Below are 19,747 nucleotides of genomic sequence, written 5' to 3'. Positions count from 1 at the left end.
AAATAGTTTGATGACTGAGTTACAAAACAAAATGAGCCTTTCTTTAAACGTTAGTGCATTATTACTGGAACCGGGAATCCTTTGTTAACGTTTCAGGCTTTAATTGCCTCACTAGGACTTTCATGGATCATTATCAGCTGATGACATTCCAGATGATTAGTTTTCTGTCTCTTCAAACACTGATGGTACCCAACAACAACCCTGGGGTCTGAAAATAAAGTTTACTGATGTTTCTAAAAGAGGAAAACACCATAAAAAGATATTAAATTACTTCCAGTTTGCTATTTCAACTCTCTGAAACATCCCTGAGAAATGGCAGTTAAGAGAAGCTGCGGAAGTCATGATGAAGTCTTTACTGAAGCTTTTCACATAAACTGTACATCAGCTTATATAGTACGTATATGAAATAATAGCTGGAGAGCTTGAAGGAGGCATGGTGCTCAGACAGGTCTACAAGGAAGTGTTATAAGGAAGAAATCCATGTTTAAATTAAGTCTAAATTTATTGCTGTCTTAGTTATTTCCCTCCTGGGCTTTTTGGCTTTACCACCACCTCTTTCTGTAATATGCAGTTCTGCTCCTGTGTTTCAACCTGTTATCTTTCTGTTTTGTTTTGTACAAATAAGCCAGCAAAGTGTAGATAATAGAATAAAGAGTATAAAATTCCATCTCTCCAATACTTGACTTAAATTCTTTCACGTCCTCAGAAAACAAACCGCCAAGTGGGAAAAAGCTTAAAATTTTAAGAATCAACACATATGTGTAAAAAACAACAACTTTTCACTTTATTCATTTGTTTTACTCTAAAACTCACCAGGTTTTAAGAGTTACTAACCAGTGACCTTCCTGTGTGCATTTTGATAATTGGAGGGGAATTATCATTTTTAAAAAACACCTAAAGCTGAACATTTGTTAACGTTCATTGTAACATTGGTTACAAGTTCCAAACTTCAGCGAAAGAAAGAAGCGGCTGATAAACTGAGCCGTCTACAAAAGGCCTTCTTTGAAGTGTCCAACTGAAAAGCATCACTTCTGTTGTGAAACGAGTTTTATTTTTAAAACAAACACAGTCTGTTCCTGAAAATAACAAATCTGAAAAATAAAAAGCACACATCACAGAACAATTAAACATATTTTCACAAAGAAGTCAAAGAAGTAATAAATAAATAAATAAAAATAGAGAAGTGTATGATGCGAAAAAGTTAGTTTTATTGTTGTTATGTATATGCTTCACTGGAAGCTAAATCTGCTCAAGATGAGGAAGTAGAGGAGGGCATCCATTACTTGGAGGGTTGGTGGTGCAATCCCTGGCTGCTCCACTCCACATGCCAACGTATCCTCAGGCAAGACACCGAACCCCAAGTTGCTCCTGACGCGTCTTAGGTGTACAAAAAAGTGCTTGTGTGAATAGTTGAGTTGAGGAACAATTTGTATAAAGTGTTGCAGCAGAGTAGAAAAGTTGTAGTCAAAACCAGTTGAGTCACCATTAGTACTTTTACCGAAAGAGCCACTATAATGCCACTTCCAAAGGGAAGTAAGATTTAATTCAACTGTGTGACCTTGCTTAGATCCACTGCAGATTTCAATCATCCTAGCAATCAAAGGTCTTGAACACCCACAAGCTCAAACTTCTTTTTCATCCCAGAAATTACAGGAAACTGACATTTGCTGATGTAAACTTAAAATGGGAAAACCCATTATTTGACTGCAAAGGATGCTGAAACCAAACATCCTTAAATGGAAATCAAAGATTAGCAGCAGCAGAACATTTTACTCTCCCCGGTTTGATCTCCTTCCTTTCTGCTTTCACCTCTTTGGCCCTTTTGTTGTGGCGAGGGCTGCCACGGGTCGGCTGGGGTCACGCCAAAACGAGGGAACGAGGCTTAATGCCTTCGAACTCACTAATAACCCCCACCACGTCCTCTCTAGCCCCCTTCAGAGCAATTTTTCATAGCTCTCCGCCCAGTCAGTCCACGGTCTGGTTTGCATTAAATGGACACATGTGCTCTTTGTTTTGAGAAGTGCGGCTGACACGGACCTATAACCAACCACATGAAAGATGGATTTCTCAGGCAGCGGCTAAACTTTGTTCAGGGACTTTTAACAGGAAGCGTCATAGCGACAGGAAGCAGATGATTTGACTTCATCAAGAATGACGGGTAGAGTATGCCTCCAATGTGGAAGAGTTGATCTGAGAAGACCTTTCTAAGCAGGTCAGCAGATAGATATAAATCTAAAGCCAGTATGAGGTTAGATGCTGCTGCTCTACCTCATATATCACATGTCAGAGCTTTACAGGTGCATGTTGCTGTAAAAGAGAGGCGACTTTTCTGTCCATGACCAGGATTTATACTCCGCGGTCATGAATAATACCTCAGTGTTCAGCTCGAGAGCATGTGGAAGTTGATGGACACATGAGCTAAAGCTGTGACCCAACAATTTATCTAACTACCAAACCACCCTGGAGCACCAAACAGCCATGAAATGTTTTAATGAAGTTCGTTAGGAGGGACCTTGTAGACTCCAGCACCAGCATGTTGGATTCAAGCAGTTTTGCACGATTCACAATTTAAAATAACCCTTATTCATCGACTTCCAACGAGAACCAAGACAAGGGATCTCTTTGCTTGTAGGTTTTTTTTAAGCATTTTCATTAAATGTCTCCATCAGAGAGACAGATGGAGACAGAACAGATAGAGAGATAGGTGGATGTTGGGCATAATGCACAAAGGAGGTCTTTTGTCTGTTCCAGAGGTGCGACTGTTGAGCTAAAGAGTGTTTGCAGCTTCTCATCCTGTGTCAGCTGGGACGGTCCCCCACAGCACGCCTGTGTTTAAGAAAAGGGATGTGCTGATACCCATGTGAGCAGCAGGGAAACTAGCAGGAGGGGAATCTGGATTTAACCCAGCGATCTCTTGATCTGAAGTCAAATCTCTCCCACTGAGCTATACCCCCTCTCTCCTTCAAGTCACTTTGAAAACAAAACACTGTATAAGAGACAGGCTGTGCCCATTATGTCACCTGCTGGTTTGTGAATATCTCAATTTACCTGACAAGCAGACCCACTGAGCACCACTGTAAGCTTATCAGCAACTTCTCAATCACAATTTAGGTCTGCCCTAAAGCGTACCATAATTTACCAAACATTGCGTTTTGAACACAGTGGTATCCAGATTCAATCTCAACTATCTCATCATACAGTCATTGTCTTACAGTATCTCTGTGTGGTCTTTCTTCTCTGGGGCATAGAATATGTTTGAAAATCAAGACCCTACACGGATGTGGGCTCTGTCATCCTGAATGATAGAATTTGACTCTGTTATCAGAAGGCTAAAGGTGCTCATTCACTGCATCTTGACGGAAGCATGCGTGATACGGCAGCAGTGCTGATGGTATATTAGCAGAGGTGGGTAGTAACTATTTACATTTTACATTTACTCAGTTACATTTACTTGAGTAACTTTTTGAGGAAAAATGACTTTTAGGAGTAGTTTTACTACACTGTACTTTTTACTTTTACTTAAGTAATAATTTTATGAAGTCTCGCTACTCTTACTTGAGAAAAAATTCTTGCTACTCTATTCAGTGTGAGTAACTTCATTGAATGAATAATAAACATGTTGTAACCATAAATGCATGAGACACAGACACAAACCTACAGTGTTTTAATGTTTTTCTATCTGCTGAGCCTGTTGTGCCATTTGGAGTATCACCATGTATTGTCACTGGAAGTACTTTACCCTATTCTAACATATATTTATATTACCTTCTCTAAATATTAGTTTCATAATGATTTGGAAAAAAGTGTTTCCTCTGCTGAGATTTATTATTTTGTAATCATCTTATTTATATGTAGTATTTTTATTTTGCTTTTCAGTATTAAACTTCATATTTTTTGTCTGTCTGATTATCTCATTTTTAAACATTAAATCAGATGATATGATCAGTTACTCAGTACTCAAATAGCCTTTTTCACTATTACTTGAGTAATTTCTTGGATGGCTACTTTTTACTTGAGTAAAACTACGTTAAGGTAGTGCTACTATCACTTGAGTACAATTTTTGGCTACTCTTCCCACCTCTGTATATTAGTAGCAGTGAAAATAGCAGGGGGCATCCGGATTTGAACCAGAGACCTCTTGATCTGCAGTCAAATGCTCTACCACTGAGCTATACCCCCACATTCAGTGAGTTCGCTTGCATAACACCACCCACTGGTTTATGAACTTTTCAATTAAACTGACAAGTAGACCCAATTCCACAAGACCAAAATACCCAAACACAGCACAGCGGATCGTCTGACTCTAGCCACGTTTTTCCTTTAACTTGTCACGTTTCTGTATTTAATTCTTGACCAGTGGAACCAGAGACCTCCCACACTCTGCAGATATCGTCAAAGAATGTTTCCAGCACCTTGTTCTCTCTGTGCCACAAAGAATAAAGGCAGCACTGACAGCAAAAGGGGGTCCAACCAGGTACTAGGAAGGTGTACTTACTAAGGCACACCCTCCTAGCACCAGATGATTCTATTTATATTGTACTTTTGTAAATCCACATCATGAAATGCTTCACAGAAGCTACAAAATAAAAACATGGAACCGTAAGACAACATTAGGTCCAATAAACTGTAATGAAAACAAAAGATTGCTTGAATTATATAAAAAGTAAAGCAAAATGAGGGGACTTTCCCATAAATATGTGTTTGAAGACATGACTCTAAAAGAAGTCACTTTGTGGGACATATTTATAGAACATTGTTAAACGTGCAAAAGTGTTTAATTAAAAGATTGAAGTTTGGTTACCTTCTTGTGCTGAGCGCAGCATCTTGAAACGTTTCGCCTTTGGTGTTGTTTTGTCTGATCTACAAGGTGTTCGAGTGGCTAAAACACTATTTAAAGTTCGAGGGAGACGCCATGTGTTTGAATGACGTGGGATAAAGTCTGGATAAAATAAAGCTCACAACCTCAGTATGAATAGACGCACTGTTGGTTCGGGATACGGAGACGATAAGAAAAACAGAATACGATCAACCTTTAAAGGATCCTTTTGGAGCCTGTTTGAGTTATCACACAGCTGAAATGTTCCTTCATGTCTTGCTATCTGTGACATTTGCATAGCTGCAGGCATCACAGCTCATTTTACACCTTCAGGGTACTTCGTGTGCTGCGCTTAATTTACCTAAAATACAGGAAATAGTTTCCAAAATGTAAGATCAAACTTTCAGTAGCCATGAAGGAAACAGCACTGGTGCATAATGTCACACCCTGCTTCCCTTCAATCACCTGAAACCAACAGGAAGAGTTTTCTCAACTCACTGAGTCTAATGTGGCATGCAGGAACACACACACAGTTACCCAAGTTCAAAAGGTTCTTATCAGCGCGTTTCCAAGTTTGGGGTTTAAGGACTGTCAAGTCAAGACAAAGCAAAGCCCGGAATCATTTCACAAACATCGCCTGCTTGTATAATGCGACTCGCTTCTCTATGCTATTTTAAATTAGCTGTTGCAAAGAACTAGTCTGAGTGCAGTCACAGATCAGTGATGATGAAGCTTTGATTTTTGTCAGTCGTTTGTGAGCTTCAGAGAGGAGACACAAGCTTGCTTCTCAGTCCTGGCTCCTGTCACATATGGACACATTCACCCTGATGTCACCCATTGGTTTTGAAAAATGAGTGGCATCCTACTGCATGCATGTATGTGACATTAATACTAGAATCTCACTCCGAAGAAAACAAATGTCACAGCAGGTCAAAATACTCAGAAGATAATTAACAGAGATTATATGACCTCCTGTCAAACAGTGGCCATGCTCCTAAATTTGAGCCTTTTGGATGAAATAGATTCACCTTTCTCTGCAGTCGCTGTGAAGGAGGAAATGGCCATAAACCAATGAAAGCCAATCTTTTTGTGCCATGCTTATTTCTACTGAAAGGTTGGAGATTTCAACACGGGGGGCTTGTTTTTGGCGACACTCTCAGGTGCAGATTAGAAAAACTGCAATTCTTTGCTGGTTCCACACCAACTTTATTTATCAGCCTCGTGGTTGCCATGTGGATGCAATCTGTAACTTCTCCACTAGCTGCCACTAAAACCTACGCACTGCTGCTTCAAGGTGTCATGATGCAATTTCTTCCTCTCCCCTCCGTCAGCTCAGTTTTTAAATTAAAAAATTATAAGGCATAATTTATTTTTCTTTTAACTGAACTGTAATGCCACTTTGCTCTCTCTGTCCTACACTAACATAACCTGCTCCAGGGTGAGTGTTTCATGAGCCCTGACAAAACATCTCATGCTTACAACAGCGAAGCACCCAGGGGGTATCCGGATTTGAACCAGAGACCTCTTGATCTGCAGTCAAATGTTCTACCACTGAGCTACACCCCCATGACACAAATGCAGCGTCAGTGAGAAATTTTGCATCAGGTTAGCAATTTATTAACAGAAGGGTAAAGGTAATCACTCAGCTCGATGGAAGTGTGCATCAACAGCCCTCGCAACACATCCCATCACAGTTACAGTTGAATTAGCATCTGGATTTGAATCAGAGACCTCTTAAGCTGCAGCTATACCCCTCGTTCCCAGAATCCACCTGTACAAAAACTGCATGAAAAGTTAGACCTAGTGCCCGTCACATCACCCACTGGTTTATGAACATTTCAGTTTAATTTATAGGCTGACCCAACAAATCCCAGTGAGAAACTTACAAGCAACTTGTCAATCAAAATGTAGATTTGCCCTAATACGTACCCTAGTTCACCTGTTTTTTGAAGGTTTATCATACATTTTGAATCTAATGGGATTATAATTTACAAAATGATCACCATGCGATATTTAGTAAGACCTGAAACTGAGACTGTACTTCCACAGATCCACTTTTCAGAACTTTTTTAAGACTTTTTTATCTACTGTGTGTGTTTATTTTTGGTTTCTATCACTATCCGCCTCTGCCTTCACTGACAATGGGGCTCTTTCTTTTGCCAAGTACAGTTCATAGTTAGTCCAGGTCATCTACCATCCCCCACTCCATTTACCCAAGGAAAGCTACTGATAGCTGCCGGGAAAAACAGTATCCTTATCCTCTTTTTATTCTGCAGTGGAGGCTGAGCTTTCCTGCCAGTAACCAGTAAACACTCCAGTAAGCCAAGAAAGACACCCTAAGATCAAGAAAAACACCCAGAGATTGTCACTGTTACGCTTTAGAGGGGCAGTGACAAACTGGCTGCTGGGTCTTTTTATGCTGTAACATACAAAAACCCTTCAAATCTGTATTTGTATTCAGGCAGATGTGATAAGGGAACAACAACCATCGCACACATGCAAACAACAGCTCAGCATTATCTCACTGGCATGTCACGCTGCACACTTTTGTTTGTGTGTCTATTTTTTATGGTTTTTGCATTTTTACCAAAAGGAAAAACACGGAGCTCCATCAGCATAATCAGTGTGTGTGATAATAAACAGATTGAAGCCTCCATTCAAAAGGCACCAGCTGCTGGGTCAGGACCAGATGGGAACCACTAAAATCTTTTCATCTGAAAACATCCTGGGCTTGACTTCACCTTTACAAAGAGTTGACATAAATAAGGATTGGACATAAGCCCGGAACCAACGTGCAGCTGTCGGGCTGTGATGATTGTTATGCGTGTTAAATATTTAAAAGCATGAATGTGGTTGTGACGTGTTTAACCTAAAATGCTGAATGAGAAATAAGTAGGTTGACTTAACCACAGGTTCATAATGTGGACGTTAACTGGTAAAGTAGATCTTTACTGAATTTAGCAGATTACTGTTGCTTTAAAAAATAAGCTTATATACTGTACATTGATCAAAATAAATTCAAATTTTACAAAAAATGTCTTGGTTTGTGTTTAATTTCTAGACACTGGTGGGTTGGGTGTGTTGTGATGCCTACATATCTCTGTCCTAACTGCCTCACAAATTACGTCCACTGTGTTACTCACACTTAAAACGTATTAAATTATCCCTGTTTTAGAGGAGAAAATACAAAAAGCACAATGATAACAAAACCTTTTTAAACTAGAACTGGAACAAGTCGACTCACTCTGGAATCTGAAAATAAAATGAACTGAAAACATCAGTTAAAAAAGACGAATAGAAGTAAAAACTGATTAAAAGTATAAATGTAAAACTAAATCTGAGGATTCAGGGGGGGGCTGGTTTGGTGACTCGTGAAACCCATCACTGGATTCTGTCACAGTGCAGACGAAATTACAAATGATTTTTATGTGTCACTACTTTGAATTAATTTCCCTGCAATAATCCTTAGAAACCTTCTGTCAGATAGAACTGTGAGTCCTCTGACTGGGATGGTTCAAGGCGTTTCAGGCATGTCCACTCACGAGAGGTCTTTTTTCTTAGATTGTTGCTCCCATGACTTAGACCCGGATAAATGAATGGATGAATGGATGGATAGACAGATGCATCAATAGAACCACTGATGGCCAATGACCTATCATTAAAAGGGAAAACATTTTTTCAGACAGCAGTGTTAAGCAAGGAAATGAGACGCTTAGGAACCAAACATTTCAGAGTTGACCCACTTGAGAAGGTTCTGATCAGAGCCAGGAAGACGGTTTTCTGGATTTCAAGAAAACAATAAAAAGAGAGTAAAGATGAGATGCAAGAGGACAAAAGCTTTTCTGCACACACTGGTGTGTACTGAAATATATCTGCTGATTCTTTCAAAAAGTTTGACAACTATCAAATTCATCAAGACGGATCTTCTGTTTATCCTTATCTGTTTGTAACACAGTGAACTAACCAGTAATGCCATCCAAGTACAACAGAATCCATCTCACATGGCTCACATCTGCAAACTACCTTAAAGCAGCCTGTGTTAACATTTAGTCCCGGATGTTGGCATTTAAACCTTTACCGGTGGCTGTGTTTCTAATTACATGCATCAGCATTCTGCAGCACCTTAATCAGCATTTTAAATGAAACGCCAAGTTTCCATTGTTTCCTTTGACCAGTGTCACTCCGGCAGATTCCTGTTCATATTTATTGGATTTGGCAGTGACTTGGATCCTAATTTTGAGGCGTAATTCTTTTTTAATTGAGAGCTGCTGTCATGTGTTGGAGCGGTGCCACCACTTGTAAAAAAGAAAAATAAAACACAGAGGAGCAAAATGTATTGGGGCCATCTGTGGGGAAGTGCTCATTCATATAATTCACACAGTGACACTGGCTAGCTCAGCACAGGTTTATGTACAGTTACCAGAAGTGTTTTAAGTATGCACTAACTTTAGACAATAACACATTTGTGGAAAGTACGGCGAGAATGAAATAACAGACCTGCTGGAGATCAAGAACACTCTTCTTTCAAACAGTAAAAATATATGGAGCGTGATCAAAACGCAGTAGATCTGAGGTTGAGCTACAAACTCTCAGATGCCTGCCTGAGGCAAAAATGATCTCATTGGTTTGGTTCTGTCGTAATAGATGGAGACAAATATGCAGCTTTTGAAGTCCAAGTAAACTGGCAAACTTTTAAAAATGGAATAAGTTAAAGCATCAGCGACACCGAACTGTAAAAACAGCCATTTTTCTCCATTGTGGCTGAAATGCTTCGGTCAAGAAGTGAAGTTGTTCTTTATATTAAAAGCACAACAGGAGCTTTAAGTTGTCCAGATCTTATCCTCTTCTCCTTGCAGAAATGATGGCTTCTTTAACCTTACTCCATCTCTGCTGTTTGCTTCATGTAATCCTGTTTAGGGGCGACTGGGCTAAAATGAGCCAGTAGGAAAGCTGATCCACTGCTTATATCTGGGAAACCATACATAATTCTAGTCACTTAACCCTAAATTTAATTACCATCTTTCTTTTCCTTTTCCATTTTTATCTTTCTGTGGATGGCAGAACTTAATAGATAACATATTTTTCAATTTTTGCCTGTCAAAGCATTTCTTGGCACCACTGATTTTATCAGTTCCAAGTCAAAAGCTTGTTATCTCCGACCATGGCTTTATATCACATGCTGATGAAGTGCCAGTGAGTAAAAACATGTGACTGTATTAGCAAAAGTTGAGCTCCGGTTTGCAGGGTAAGCACTTTTTCTAAATAAATGGTTGTGGGGAGAAAAGAGCCCTAGGCTGGTGGTTCATCTCACTCTAAGCAAATTTGTACCCTTGAAATTCATGTTGTAACACAGCATTTCATAATTTCTATTCAGTTTAATGTTTGCCCCCAAGTTTTTAGTCATTTTGAAAAGCATTTTGCAGGCACATGTGACAGGCTGGTGGTTATATTATTTACTACAAAGTCTAAGAGTCAAAAATATTTGCAGCATTTTATGCCTTGTTTCAGTCTATGTTACAACAGCACCACAATCTTCCCAGAAGTGGACGTTCCAGCAAATTCACCCCAAGATCCGACTGCACTCAGAGAAACTGCAGAAAACCCAACAGCTACATCTCAGACTCTACAGGCCTCAGTTTGCATGTTAAATATTAAACTTTGTGATAGTGCAAAAAGAAAAAGACTGAATTGTTTGGAAGAGTTGTTAGAAGAAAGGCTCTTCTCACTAAACAGACCACGGCCGCGCACCTTAGGTTTGCAAAATTGCATCTAAATAAACATCTTGATGCACGCTCAATCATCCAGGTAAGTAAATCCTAAAAGGTTGATTCTGTTCATCTGGACCAAAAGCACTGCACACTGTGGCCCAATTACATTTGCACATAATTTACAGTACTTATATGCTGTGTTTAGGGAAGACCAAACACAGCATATAAGCACAAACACCTCATACCAACTGTCAAGCTGTAGTGGAGGGGTGAGGATCTGACAGCTTGCAGTCACTGAGTCTAATCTCGTCTGGATACCAAAGTGTTCTGGAGTCAAATGTGAGGCTGTCCGACAGTTAAAGTCTGGCTAAAACTGGGTAATGCAACAGAGCAATGATCCCAAGCACAGCAGCAAATCTACAACAGAATGCTGTAAATTTGCTAATAATAATAAGATGTCGCAAAGGCACAATCAAGGTTTTGGCAGGACCTTAAGAGAGCTGTGAATAAATGAATGTGTGCAAACTTCAATGAACTGAAGCAGCAAAGAATAGTGGGCCAAAATTCCTCCTCAGTGATGTGAGAGAACGATAAAGTCATACAGAAAATATTTACTTCAAGTTATTACTGGTGATCTTGGTTGTACAAACTCCTGGGATTCACAGTGTGTATCGCCGGACTGCACAGAGTGTGTAAAATACAAATTTATTTTGTAAAATAACTGGACTTTTGGGTGTCCCCTGAAAGTTTGTGATGCTCAAAAGAATAAAGTTTCTTTCATTGCAAGACTTCGGTGTTATTTATTATAGGATTTGAAATTGCAAATGTTTGTTTTTAATCATAATAAATGTTTATAATTTTAGTCGGTTACAGTTTAATTTGTTACAGTGGACAAAAACAACAGTGTCGTGCTGTGGTTCTCTCTATATATACTCTCATCAGCCCAGTGCAAGCTTTAAATCAGCCTGTGTACGTAATTCATCTGCATGCAGTAACATTAATTACAGTCTCCTGTCCAGAAATTAGTAGTGTTACTTTCTTACAGAGACTTTCCTTTTTTCTCTGTCATTACACTTGCAGATAACAGGCCTGATGTGGTGCAGGGCTTGCAGTTCCCTGTCAGCCAATCAGATTTTATTGAAACCCTTTTACATGTTCAAATAGCCTTCAGAAACCTGACAGTCATTAGAAAAGAAAGGCGCTGCTAAATTCTTTGCCGCTATTAGTGGTTATAATTACAGAAGTGTTCTCACACCGACTCACAAAGAGGTTTTCGTCACGAAGGGACGGCGCTGCAACTGATAAAAATAGACTGATGGATATTCCAAGTATTTTTAAGTTTTATTCTTGTGTCAACACACACACACACACACACACACACACACACACACACACACACACACACACACTCCTTGAATTGCTATAAAAGCTTCTCCTCACTCATACTCCTCCCTAAGAGATCAAATATTATCATTATCTTTTTGTTTGTTTTCTAAAATTTAGATAAGAGAAGAGTTAAGCAGTACTGGAAAATAACAAAGTACAACAAGTACAAGCTAAATTGTGCAACTAAAATACTTGTATTCCATTTCCATCCATCCATTCACAGCTTATCCAATTCATGGCTGCAGGGGGGCTGGAGCCTATCCCAGCTGTCACAGGGCTGCGCTAGACAGGGGTCACTGTAACTTCAGTTAATAATAATAATACATTTTATTTGAAAGCGCCTTTCAAAACACTCAAGGTCGCTGTACACAGTAGAGTAAAAAGCAACATAAAAGCAAAGAGTTTACACAATCATAAAACATAAACAAATTTAAAATACCAGAGTGGAGAGGTTATGTGGGATAAGCTATTTTGAACAAGTAGGTTTTGAGTTGGGACTTAAAGAGAGAGAAGGTAGAGATATTTCTTAAATCAGGAGGAAGGGAATTCCAGAGTCGAGGAGCAGAGCAGCTGAAAGCCCTGCTTCCCATGGTGACAAGACGGGGGGAGGGGACGGAGAGTGAAAGGGAAGAAGAAGATCTGAGACAACGAGATGGGGCTAATTACTAATTACTTTACAAATTCAGATTACTCAAACAAAATTCTATTAATGCATTTAATAGGATTATGAATCAATATTATATTTAATGCAGTAATGTAGTAATGAACGATGTATTAATGATGGGTCAACTATGACACCACAAGGAGAGAAAACCACAAGCAAGCACGCTTTTTATGTAAATGGTTAGCTAGAGCTTTACTGGCAGCTACATTAAAGTGATGCACACATGAATTTAATTAGTTTGCATTTATGAAACGAAACTGTTTTGGAATAAAGTTTGCAGTAAATGAAATTGATGACTAGAATAACTTTTGGTGTTTTTTGACCTGCCTATATGATATTAATTTGGCTATTAAGTTTTTCAATTACACACACACACACAAAAAAAACCAGGGCTGTTATTACAATAAACACATCATTATTTCATATTAGTTGTCACAAAATTGCATTAAAATGCTCCAAAAGGGGCAATGTGGCAGTCTAGAGGTTGGGTTTGTACCCTGTGTTCACCCGCCCACAGTCCAACTACATGGATGTTAATTGGCCATTCGTAGCTGGTCATAGGTGGGAATGGTTGTCTTTCTCTCTGAGTTAGTGCTGTGACAGACAGGTGACCCGCCTCTTGCCCCAGGGCAGCCAGGATAGACTGCAGCAGTGTTCACAACCTTGAAACAGTGGACAGAAGACCAGCTCAGTAATTCAAATAATCAGAGGTGTGTAAAAGCAGACATCTATCAGTTATATCTTTTGGCACACTAGTCAATCAAAGGAGGCCTGTCCTTATCCATACACAACTTTAAGCTTTATTACATTTACAATTGCTCAGTTATATATGTTTACAGACTCTACACTGAATCCAGTGGAATCTCTGGATAACCTCTCTTCCTTGGGGTACATCGCTCATCTGTAAAGGTCATATAGGTCCAGTGTTATCACTTACAAGTGTACTTTTAGACATGTTACGCTTTAATAGAGTATTAAAAACCATGTACAGACACAAAGTTTTCATTTGTTTAGTAAAATGTTACAAACTTTGAGGTCCAGTCCTCACCAGTGACCCACTAAACCCACCTGAAGCTTCTAGAGTTCTGGCTGGACCCCCTTCCCAGGTGTTTGTAGCTAATGTAGTAATAAAGTTTCCATGACATGACAGTCCTAACAGAGGTGAGATTAGCAGCAGTTCCACTGCAGCCACTTCCAACGATAAGGGAATTTTGTGAAAGTAAGGACACCCTGATTTACAGGTTTTAAATCTTTAGTAATAACACTTATTAGAAATGAACTCAGAGTCTTATTTCCTAATGATGCACTCAGAATTATGTCATTGTATAAGTGCTTACCCTAACCGCCTGTGAAGGTTCTCAGTCATCCAGTTCATCGTGGTCTAAGGAGCTTGGAAAGAAAAGCGTCTGGACTTCTTTAAGTTGCTTGAAGACGTTTCACCTCTCATCCGAGAAGCTTCTTCAGTTCTAGGGTCAAATGGTGGAGAGTCCCAGATTTAAACCCCGTGGGAGTATCCCCCCAAGAGGGACAAAAGGACCCCCTGATGATCCTCTACCTAATCACATGAGCCAAGGTGTGAAAGCGGGTGTGGGTCACAATCAGCCAGGGTTTCGGGTGAGCTCATTGTGAAACCTGGCCCCACCCTATCATGTGAATTCCTGAGGTCAGATGGCCCAGGGTGTGAGTGAGTGTTAAGGCGTCTGGGAAGGAATCTCAAAACTGGATTATAGATGGCAGACAGTTGGTGTCGTAAACCACCGCCTCTGTTCAAAGATGGTCGCTCACAGTGGACATAGATGGCCTCTTTTACTCCTCTTTCAAACCTTCTGTCTTCTCGGTCCAAAATGTGAACGTTGGCATCCTCGAAAGAGTGACCTTTGTCCTTTAGATGCAGGTGGACTGCTGAGTCTTGTCCTGTGGAGGTGGCTCTTCTATGTTGTGCCATGCGCTTGTGAAGTGGCTGTTTGGTCTCTCCAATGTAGAGGTCTGGGCATTCCTCGCTGCACTGTACAGCATACACCACATTGTTAAGTTTGTGTTTAGGAGTTTTGTCTTTCGGGTGAACCAGTTTCTGTCTGAGTGTGTTGCTGGGTCTGAAGTACACTGGGATGTCGTGCTTGGAGAAAACTCTCCTGAATTTCTCTGATACACCGGCTACATAAGGGATGACAATGTTGTTGCGTCTGTCTTAGACCCTGACCCTTAGAACTGAAGAAGCTTCTCAGATGAGAGGTGAAACGTCTTCAAGCAACTTAAAGAAGTCCAGACGCTTTTCTTTCCAAGCTCCTTAGACTGCTTACCCTAACCTAAATCAGTAATGTGCTGGCCCAGTCACCCAAAATGTTACCAAGAAAAGGGGGTTTGGTGTCAGGCAACACAAAAAGCATAAATCACACCTGCTTTGCACGTGATACCATAACATTCCACCTGAAGGCCGAGCCTAATCCTAAAACTCTGATGTTTTATGATATTCTTATTACAACATGCTGATGTCAGCCTTTTTTTTTATTACAATGTGATGACATCAGCAGTTTTTATAGATTGTTAATGCTGATATCAGCACTGGTACTATGGAAATCTAGTAGTGTATTAATCTTTGTGTGTTATTGTGAATTCATACATTGTTGTGTTGAAAAATCAATGTTCTACAGATCTCAAACAAAGAAAATGCTTATGTCGCCCAATGACATCAACATAATCTATTGCTTTACATTTTGGGCATCATACAATGGAAACTAAAGCTTTTTCCTAATTCACCTGACTCTGACCTTTGACCTATGACACTGAAGAATTACATATTGAAATGCTTTATTTTATTATCTTTGCACATATGTTCGGAGCCAAATTGGCTGAAAACTTTGGCTTCTATAAGCTGTAACAAAAATGAGATTTGAAGATATTCATGCATTGTGTGAATTTGCTAAACTGTGTGGCGCCAGTGTGATCTTGTAGGTCTTTTTTTTTAAATAAAAAGTGTGCTGTACAGCTCTCCCCGTGCCCTGGTATATGACTCAATAGTATATTGTTGTGAAGTTTGAAGATAATGTTTAAAAAGTGGGATTTTTGATTTTCACATTTGCTTTAGATCTTTGACCTTGAACATATTTTAACAAGAATAAATCAGCTCTGGCTGTTTTTGGTTTCTACCATCACACAGAATTTAAAAATGATATCTTGAAAACTGTTAACTGCGAACAAACAGACAGACAGACAGAGCCGATTACATACTACCAGCGTGATCATGGAAAGAAAGTTTAAAAAAAATTCTCCCGCTCACTCTTATTTCATCTTGTTTTCAGAATAATCGTATTAAATTTTTTCTAAAAGTACTGAATAGTTCCGCTGTGCATGTGTTTGAGTTTATTGTTAATGCACTTTCCCTACCCTAAACTTAATCCTGGGTTAAACTTAATCTTGTCTCTGAAATAAAAATAAAAAATAAAAAAATAAAAATAACCGGTGGGTGAAAATCCCAAAGCCATCAACATCATCTGTTTTGCGTTGACAGACGTGGCAGTGAAAGGGTTACGAGTCACATGGTAGCGGGTGGTATTATCAGCCCGGGGCTGTAGAAAAAAGAAGAAGAAAAAAAGAAAGTCTATCTGGAGAAAAAAAACTGAGAACAAAGAAATCTGTCTATATAAGTTCCCCCAGATCCTCCAGCGGTGTGACTCCGGGCTCTGCACTCCGCAATCAGCTGCGCCAAAAACCAGCTCTCCTGTGCACCACCACCACCACTGCTCCGATGGCTGCAATGATGCGGACTTCTCTGGTCGTGTGCTGCTGTGTTTTTGCGCTGCAGTACTTACAGGTCATGCTTTGTCTTCCAGCGCGGGGGTCCAGCAGGTACAAAGAGGCACCGGTGAGTTGGAGCACGCCTGTTTTTTCCCCATTTTTGTAACTTGTCGCCGAGTCGAAGCATCCGTGCTTTTGCAGAAGTTTGTAAACTTTGAATGAGTCGCGGTGGTTCAGCTCTGACACTGTTGCACGAGTCAAACATGACTTATTGCTTTCATTTTGAAGGACTGTGCAGTGTTTGCTTTCTTCATTCTTTCTGCTGCTACAATCGGCCCCACCACCCCCTAAAACACACACGGACACATGTGCACACAGTCGTGCACGATAGCCCGCTTTACCGTGCAGACTTTAGAGTTTGCTCCAGAATAAACACGCTCTTAATTGTTGCATAAAAACGGCTTGACTTGAAATTACTTCCAGGTTTTCTTACGTGTTTCTCCAGCTGCAAAAGTGCTCGCACGTGCACGCGCGTGGCTTTCAATCATCACGACCAATGACCCTTGTGTTGTAATTAAGAAAATGGCTATTTTAGGGGCGCATAGCAGTTGACCTGTCACTGTAATTAGCCCGAGAGCTGCTCTTACTTTGAAGAAATTACTATCATCACTGTTTACTTTTTGTCTGCTCAGCAGCAGCATCCACGAGCGTGACTGCAGCCAAACCTGACGTCTTCTGCATTGCATGCACGCAGGGTGACAGCAGAGTGTTTTGGTTTTGACTCGGATGTAATGAGGATCTGATGGTTTGGGAGGAGGGAGAGAGAAAATAAAGGTTGCAGGGTTCCTGCAGTCTGTCTGCAGGGCAGGAAGCTGTAATAACAGCTCTTAAAGGCATTTTGTCAACAACACCATAAAAGTGAGGGGTCCTCCATATGGCCCCGGCATGATGGCGTCTTTCTGTCATTGTCATGTGCTGTGGTGGCTTTTCTAATTTAGCAGTTGTTTGGTCTGTTGCCATTATGGGGGACTTGACCACATGCTGCAGTCTTGTTTAATGTAACTATTTATTCTAGCATTGTAATTTAAGATTCAGCTATGTTTACTACTCCTTTAATCCATGTTTTTGCTTACACAGCTCCTCCTGCATCACGTGACTCCTTTCTAGATTATTTAACTGTTATTTACTCAGTGAAGGCCTGTTTAACATGGATGCTTGTTCTAAGGAATGTCCTGTTTACAGGTATACAGCAAAAAAGCATTTTATCAAAACAATCTGGCAGCTCGCATATGCAGTTACAGAGAAGAATGTAATCCTTACTCGGAATAATGATTACATTCTTCTGATTACAAGTTAACAAGAATTTGTTTTAACCTATTTTCAGATACTGATGTGTAGAGTGAATAATGTGCATTATTTTTTACACACAGTGCAATTTGGAGAAATGTTGCACAGCACAAGATTTAAAGATTTTCTGACAAGAGATTTCCAGAGAAATAAGAATACTTTAAGGCAAGTGTATCTGTCAGCTGGGAAATCAACGATGATCTCTAAAGCAGAGCAGGGAAAGCTATTCCTGTAAAGGTCTTAATCCAGGCTCACACCAGGTCCTTGATCAGGTGAGAACATGCCAGGACTGGTCTACCATAACAGCAAGCTAGTTTGGTAGCAGGTTCATACACTTTGTTGGAGGAGTCTTCAGGACTCGTGCCAGTGACTGCTGCCCTGGCATGATCTACTGGTATGGTTGGAATACAGTATTTATAAATATGTTGTCATTGGTTTCTAATTGCCTGTAACTCCGACTGAGCTCTTGATAACTACACTGGCAGCACGTCCTCTCCCTAATATTTATCCTGGAATGAGGGCCTTTTATTTATTACCAAGAAGTGATATTTTTCAGGCACGCACAACATAAACAGATTTCACTCATATCTGTTATGTGTAGTTATTTAAGAATTAAATAAATTAAATTATATGACAATACATCTTAAAAATAATCTGTTTCATTTTTACAACAAGATTACCCATTAACACTCTGCCTGACTCGGCTCAGGGCAACTGGTTAATGTGTTTGTGTCAGTCCAAACACAGGAAAGTTGCAGAGTGCCCTCTGGTGGACAAACTATGCAACATCAGCTCATTATATGTTTGAATGGTGTTTCTCCCGGCTCTTTTTTTACATAAAATTTTCCTTTTTCAGCTGTTGTAAATACTAACAGCAAGTAAATAGTAGGGTCCACTTCTGAGTAGAGTACAATTGGAATACCTTCATTGCTGAACAACTGGAAACTAGTCTAAACAGTCATATAATCTTTAAGCATTTTCAATATTCAATATTTTAAGTTAAAGCAAGCAGTAACTTTGTAATGCCTGTTTAGGGTGCAGTAAAAATCAAGAATTCAAGTGAAAAACTAAGATAACATGAATCTGCTTACAATAATAGAAGATTCTCAGTATTTCTTTTTTCTTAATAGTAAACAAGATATTTCATTTAAGCAGTGCAGCAGTATTGTCTGAGACAGGAGAGCTGGTGTCCATGATCTGATATCTGCTCTTCTTTATGTAACTTCCTTTCATTGGAAGAGGCAAGTACTTTGGCCACACTTTTCTCCCACTTTATTACAGGAGACATTTGGGATGATGTAAAGAGGACGGTTCAGCAGGGCCTGATTACAGCTCAAAGTGTTGGGGTCTGGGTCTGGGTTATGCATATCTTTGTTACTGACTGCATGTTACTGCTAACTTGTTATCCAAGCCCCATTCCTAATCAGTCAGTGCTATAAAGGAATGTATTTTTTTCCATTATGGATTCTGATTCTTCAAAGCACTCTATGGTTTGTTTGATAGCACAAAGTTGAAAATGAACATGTTTTGCTATGAAGTACTTCTCTAGATGCTTCTGTGACTATCACAGATGTGGGGCTTTGTGTAGCTTGTTTGACCCTCAATGCCGTGTCAAATTATAAGATGAGATGATTCAGCGTTGAGGTGAAAACATCCTATAAAGAAGTCTTGCAGGTCAGAATTTCTTTTCATTTTTTCTTTTTCTTTTTTTTTTGTGCTTTGTCACACATTTTAACTCAATTCTTTCCTCTTTTTTAATTTAAAGTAATCAGACATCAGATCACTGCAGTGTTGTTATGACTCATTGTGATGGTGGGAAAAAATATTGCCATACTAGCAACACATTGTCAGAACTATGTTGCACCTGTGACGAAAATGCTTTTAGACTCCTGGTCATTTCATGGGAAAGTGTAATCTGCAGTGTTGTCAGTTTATTTCTGTTTTTTGACAACGGAGTGAGCGATCACACAAGCCCGGGCAGGCCCGTGTGTCTGTGGCATTCAGGGCAGTGGGATACATAGCGCCTGTTTTCTCTGGGGTAAGGGGGCCATAAGAGCTAACTGTTTGCATTTCGCTTTTGTCAGTAAAACC

At 39.8% G+C, this 19,747-nt stretch overlaps 1 protein-coding gene and 2 non-coding genes across 3 annotated transcripts in view; 1 reads left to right on the top strand and 2 right to left on the bottom strand.

Annotated features, from left to right (window-relative positions):
• Positions 1-4,107: 4,107 nt before the first annotated feature.
• trnac-gca lies at positions 4,108-4,179 on the bottom strand. The gene has a single exon. It is a non-coding gene; the product is annotated as a tRNA-Cys (tRNA).
• Positions 4,180-6,310: 2,131 nt separating this feature from the next.
• Positions 6,311-6,382, bottom strand: trnac-gca. The gene has a single exon. It is a non-coding gene; the product is annotated as a tRNA-Cys (tRNA).
• Positions 6,383-16,085: 9,703 nt separating this feature from the next.
• The window catches only part of mmp11a (matrix metallopeptidase 11a), a 39,151-nt gene continuing 35,489 nt past the window's right edge, over positions 16,086-19,747 (top strand). Inside the window, exon 1 of the mRNA XM_031734862.2 lies at positions 16,086-16,436. Coding sequence (XP_031590722.1) covers positions 16,320-16,436 — 117 coding nt within the window. The 5' untranslated portion in view covers positions 16,086-16,319. The remainder of the gene's footprint in view (positions 16,437-19,747) is intronic.

Source organism: Oreochromis aureus, linkage group 12 (genome assembly GCF_013358895.1).
Source record: "Oreochromis aureus strain Israel breed Guangdong linkage group 12, ZZ_aureus, whole genome shotgun sequence".
Lineage (NCBI taxonomy): Eukaryota > Metazoa > Chordata > Actinopteri > Cichliformes > Cichlidae > Oreochromis > Oreochromis aureus.
Note: the sequence above shows the minus strand (reverse complement) of the source record. Positions and strands in the feature narration are given on the sequence as shown.